The sequence below is a fragment of the Leptonychotes weddellii genome, chromosome 13 (assembly GCF_054177405.1).
Source record: "Leptonychotes weddellii isolate Sample4059 chromosome 13, ASM5417740v2, whole genome shotgun sequence".
NCBI classification, from domain to species: Eukaryota; Metazoa; Chordata; class Mammalia; order Carnivora; family Phocidae; genus Leptonychotes; species Leptonychotes weddellii.
This window is the reverse complement of record NC_138381.1, coordinates 37479906-37485450: the sequence shown is the minus strand read 5'-3', so window position 1 is coordinate 37485450 and position 5545 is coordinate 37479906. Positions and strand designations below refer to the sequence as shown.

Genomic DNA, 5545 nt, shown 5'->3' with positions numbered 1-5545 from the left:
TATAGTCAACCTCAAGCACAAATATTATTTAGGGACAATTTAAATTTTAACACATCTGCTTTATATCTAATCAATTAAAGAGCATTGGCTTTGGAATTTTGGCAGCAGATTAGTTGATATGGATTAAACTATGCCTCTGGTTTTCATGCCTTCACTAGTCTGAACTAAGCTAATTTAGCCCTTTGATGTTTGCTAATTTTTCTGGCAAGAAAAGTATACAACTAACTTGGTACTTCTTTAATTGTTTCTAACCACTACCAAAAAACAAGTAGTCCATCTTTCATTTTATGTTGAATTTTAATGCCAAGTAGCTATTACATGGCTTTATCCCAAACTTTACAAGAGCAGCCTGAAGCTAAATGTAGTAGTTAAAACTATGAAATTCTTAATGCCATTTCTCACCTTTGCCTACAAGTGTTTCGGCCTGAAGATGAGAAGGAACTTGAAGAGAAATTTTCTGACAAGCATCGCAAGATAATATTAAAACCTCAAAAAAAAAAAAAGAAGAAAAAATCAGGAATTATATTTGATCACAAGCTTTCACATTACAATTTTGTCTTATTGATAAAAATAATGTCAGTTTCAGAAACAAATTTATCTTCTGGTCCTTCAATATTTTTCATATTCATTTTATTTTAAAGATTTATTTATTTTATTCTAGAGAGAGAGAAGGTGGGGGGTGCGGAAGGACAGAAGGAGAGGGAGAGGCAGTCTCAAGCAGACTCTGAGCCTGATGCCCAATGCCATGAGCCTGAGATCAGGACCCTGGCCGAAACCAAGAGTGCAATTCTCAACAGATTGCACCACCCAGGCACCCCCATATTCATTTTAAAAGGGAAAAGCAAAGGAAGTGGCTTTAGGGGCACCACAGTCATTTAGTATTAATGAAAATTAAAATGAACAGTAGTTCTTAGAACCCAAATCCTATTGTATCATTTAAAAAAAAATGGGTTACAAACAATTGATTTTATATAAAGATTGTCTTCTCTAAGGCCATCCATAAATGTCACTCTGATTTCTTAGCATGAAGAAAGTACTTAACTTTGGAATTTAATGATCACATATTTGTACACAAATCATCATTTCCAACAACTCCACACAATTTGAGGTTATAGTTGATTAAGGCTAGAAACCATGAGGACTTTTTTTTAACCTCGTAAAGAACAACACCCACAAATCTTCACTCAGATCACTCCTGGGACTGGTTTGGCATAAACTTGAAAGTCTAAATGATCTCGAATCAAAAAATTTTGAAAGTCTAATGATCTCGAATCAAAAAACTGGTCTAAAAAGAAGTATAATTCAAAATATAGGGAGTAGCCTTCAACAGGGTAAAGATCGGTAACTAAATTCAAGACACAGCTATTGTTTTAGAAAGCTAGGTAGTTAAAGGAAAGAAGATAAACTATCTGGGGAAAAAGGTTATTAGCTTAAAAGTATCGACAGTTTCAAAACATAGTTTGCTTCTTTTTCTTGGCATTTTGTATTTATTTGCTTCCTCTTCTGTTTATCAAAATGACTGCTTTTTGATTATTTAAATATAAGATAGAGCAGAGCTAGATTTCCCAGAAACAGGTCAATTGTATGATTAATTTTTCTGAGGATGTATTTCTAGAGTTATGGGACATATTTTTTGGGAGAAAGAAAGAGGAGGGCATTAGCGTCTATACCCCGAGTGTGTAGTTCATTTCCAACTCAATTCAATTCCATTTGCCGTATTTTATCAGCCTATTTAAATAGTTTGTAATTTTACAAAAACTCTGTTATGCAGATAATACCAAAAACTGGAATTTAAAAAGTCAATTTGTACTCACTTTAATTAATTAATTATATTTATTTTTTTTTTTTTAGCCTCCCTGTTACATGTTTTCACAACACCCCCACATTTCCCTTCCCGGAATGTAGCATAAGGCTAATCATATAGTCATGCACTGTTCTTTCTGTTTCCAGGCCTCAGTTCCATTAGCTTGTAAGCTACTGAAGGGGAAAAACCACACCTCTCTTGTTCTCTGTCAGAAACTCTGTGCTCAGCACATAGTAGGTGTTTAACAAATAGTTGCAGAATGAATTTGTTGGAATTGTATTCAGTTTAAATAACCACTTTTTAAAACATAAGACGCTCTTATTTGACTTTTTTAATATACTCATTCTTAATGCCAAGGAATAAACTAAATTATATCCCAAGAACTTTCTGAACATAAAGAATCCTATTAGTAATGATCTAAATATATGTTGTGGAAAGAATATTTTTTAATTGACAAAATATATATATATGTATGCGCACATCTGTATGTATGTATATGTGTGTGTATATAATATATCTAACCTATACATACACACACATGATTCTCCTAGGATGTGGCCACATTCCCACTCCCACACCAATCTTGTTTCCTTCCCGCCCTAGGACCCCCACTTCTTCGCTTCTGCCTCTGTAGGCAGAGCCAATGGAGGTCTGCAGAAGTCCTGTTCCAGTCTTCAAGTTAAATTCGCAGCTTAATGACTTAGAGGGAGCTGGGGTCAGACAACCTTTTAGCAATTATGGGGGTTAAGGATGGATGGGCAAGGGATGAACCAAAGGATACTGGACACAGCAGAGACCAGAAGCAAAAGAAATCTGGACAAATCCCTCAGAAATCTTTCACTGCATTTTACCTAATATTAATTTAAGGTGGTCTCTGAAGTTGTTGTTGTCCTCCCTACCCCAGGAAGTTACAGAATGAGAATTTGACCATCAACCCTGCATCATATATTTATATGGAGAAATTGTTTACCCCCATACAGTTAAATCTTTAAATTCTGAAAATATAACTTGAAGCTAAAGGATTTTGCCAAAATGGAGAGAAAAAAAAAAAGGAAATTCCCAGCTCAGAAAATGCCAGATGGAGATATTGGACAAGTCCCCTTTCCCTCATCCCCACCAAAGAAAAATAGCACCTGAGTACAGACGTACAAAACTCTGAAAAACCTAAGTGGAAGCCAACTTAATGGAATTTTTTCAATGACAGTCACATTTTTCTTTATTGTTTTTCTCAAGTTAAACCCCTTGCTCAAACTAGGAGTTCTGCTCATCTCTTAGCTCCTGGTGGGTAAAATGAAAGTCCTGGATAATTTGCAACTTCACCCAGGCTCCTTTTCCTCTTCTTGCAGCTCAGTGGAACTAAACTGTAAAATATCGACAGCTTATTTAATGACTCCTAGCAAAAGCAAACCTCAGAACCTTTGGGCCAAATGCCTGAGGAATGAAGTCATTCCACTACTCCTTAGGAAAACACCAGAGCAAGACTGAACAGGGGATTCCCTTGAAAAATGTTAACGTCCTGGCAGTGGGCGCGTGAAGAATAAACAAAACACCTGTCATCTCAGGTCACAGATCTCTCAACCCTTCCTTGACTTTTCCTCAGCTCTGTTTTTGTTTTCCCAGTCTATCTTCTCTGCCTTCCACTGCCACCCTTACTGCCTTTCAAGCCCAAACTGGAAGGAGGAAGCACGTGGTGACATGCTTGAGTTCCCTAATCCTTTGGTTGTTACTCACCGAGAGACAGAAAAGGAGCTGCTTACAGAAGATGCTCCCTGGGGCAGCAGAGGCCACAGCCATCAGAAGTGGTCCCAATGGTCAGGGATGGTGGCTGGATAATAGGGCAGCTTGGGATGCACAGGGTGGCTTTAGCAGATTCCCCAATGGCTGGCACATGCACGGGGTCTGCTGCGGCCACCTTGACGCAGCTGAGCTGGGTTTGGAGGAGAGTCAGGAGGCAAGCGATGAAAGACAGGAGAAGGAACAGCAGGAGAATTGCTTTCCTCCTATTTCCAGGTCAGTCCTCCTCCTTCCAATTCAATTACCTCTGAATGTGCAGAGGTTTTCCTACAAGTGGGGAGGGTGGGGTACGAAACACCCCAAAACCCAGTCACTAGCTCCTCCTCACAGCTTTCAAAATTTCTCCTGCCATTTGACACATAGGCAGAAGCAAGAGGGAACACCCTCCATCCTCGCCCCTCCTCCTTTTCCCCCCCAGGTTGATGCTCTCCAGTTATTACCCACTCCTACGTCCTCCCCTCCTTCTCGGCCTTATTAACCTGTCTTGCCCCTGGGTACAAACAGAAATGATGCACACACTCCCTACAAGGAAATGATGCCACCTCAGTTGTCGTTTTGGCAAATCAGGGGCCTTATGCATGTGCAGTCACAGCCATGGGAAGTTATCTCCCCATCTAAAGGTTTAGGTGTTGTCTGCTACCCACGACTCTGCGGCTCCCAGGGAGACCTGGCGCTCCGGTTACAGCGGGGACCTCACTCTGCCTACTCCCTGTCATCGACTGGCCACTATGGTTTGGTCTTCTAGTGGTCACAAAGAATTTAGCACAGTGTATACGGACCTCATAAAAGAGAATAAAGAAACAGCTGGGATGTAATTTTTGTATGGCATTCTTTTTTGTTACTTGTGAGGCAATATTTTTTTTCCTTGAGTATCAGTATTTGAGAGCAACTAGGATCTGAGACCAACTCTCTTTCAGATCACTCCATTCATCCTAATTACCGCTGCATCGTATGCAGGCTATCCTAGCCTAAAAGTACCATATTCCATCCAGTTTAGTTTTTTTAAACACTAATGACCCTTGCAAGGAGGACTAAAGCATCATTTCTCCTGTCACGACTCAGTGAGTTCAGTATCTATGGCACCCATCAGCAGTGATGGACGTTAGGAAAGGAGGGTAAATATTTTCAAATGGCAATTGTTTCATTTGGCCTATAGAGAAGGAACTAAAATTCATATTTCCTGAGCCACTGCTAAAAATCAGGAACCATGACAGGCATTTCAGTGAATCCTCCCAAACAGCCCAGCAAGGGCTCCTTGTAGATGATGAAACCATGAGAAAGTAGGTGATCATCCTTTGCCAAATGACCCACAGACGATGGAGAAGTCAACATCGGAACCAGGCCTGACTGCCACTAAAATGCTACTTTTTCACACTCATGCTATTTCAATGATAAATAGAGACCCATATGTTGAAAAGGAGCAGAAAGGGATCAGGTGTGGGAAGCCTGGGTGGCTCAGTCAGTTGAGCATCTGCCTTCATCTCAGGTCATGATCCCAGGGTCCAGGGATCGAGTCCCACCTTGGGCTTCCTGCTCAGCGGGGAGCTCTGCCTCTGCCTGATGCTCTCCCTGCTTGTGCTCTCTCTCTCTCTCTCTCTCTGACAAATAAATAAATAAAATCACTGAAAAAAAGAAAGAAAGAAAGAAAGAAAGAAAGTGATCAGGCCTGTAAGAATTCAGCCTTGCTGAATAAGCCAGGTTGAAACTAGTAAAATGTATTCAGAAGCAGTTATAACCTAACACCTCCTAATAGCAGCCCATCACTCTGGAATACTGTGAGCACCTGGCCTCTTTTGTGAGAGTCATTCTATAGTCAAGTAAAATGGTTGTTAAACCATTTACATGATGAATTTTTATACATGAAATTACTCTTCCTGCTCTTGCTACTGACATTTCTACCTTGTGTTTAACTGAAAAGTAAAGGCACAGCCCAATACCCGTGGTGCT

General features: G+C 40.1%; 1 protein-coding gene across 1 annotated transcript in view; it reads right to left on the bottom strand.

Annotated features, from left to right (window-relative positions):
* The window catches only part of DSC1 (desmocollin 1), a 26961-nt gene extending 22818 nt beyond the window's left edge, over positions 1-4143 (bottom strand). Inside the window, exons 1-2 of the mRNA XM_081802539.1 lie at positions 3536-4143; positions 403-487 (exon numbers count right to left, since the gene is read on the bottom strand). Coding sequence (XP_081658665.1) covers positions 403-487; positions 3536-3598 — 148 coding nt within the window. The 5' untranslated portion in view covers positions 3599-4143. The remainder of the gene's footprint in view (positions 1-402; positions 488-3535) is intronic.
* Positions 4144-5545: the final 1402 nt, after the last annotated feature.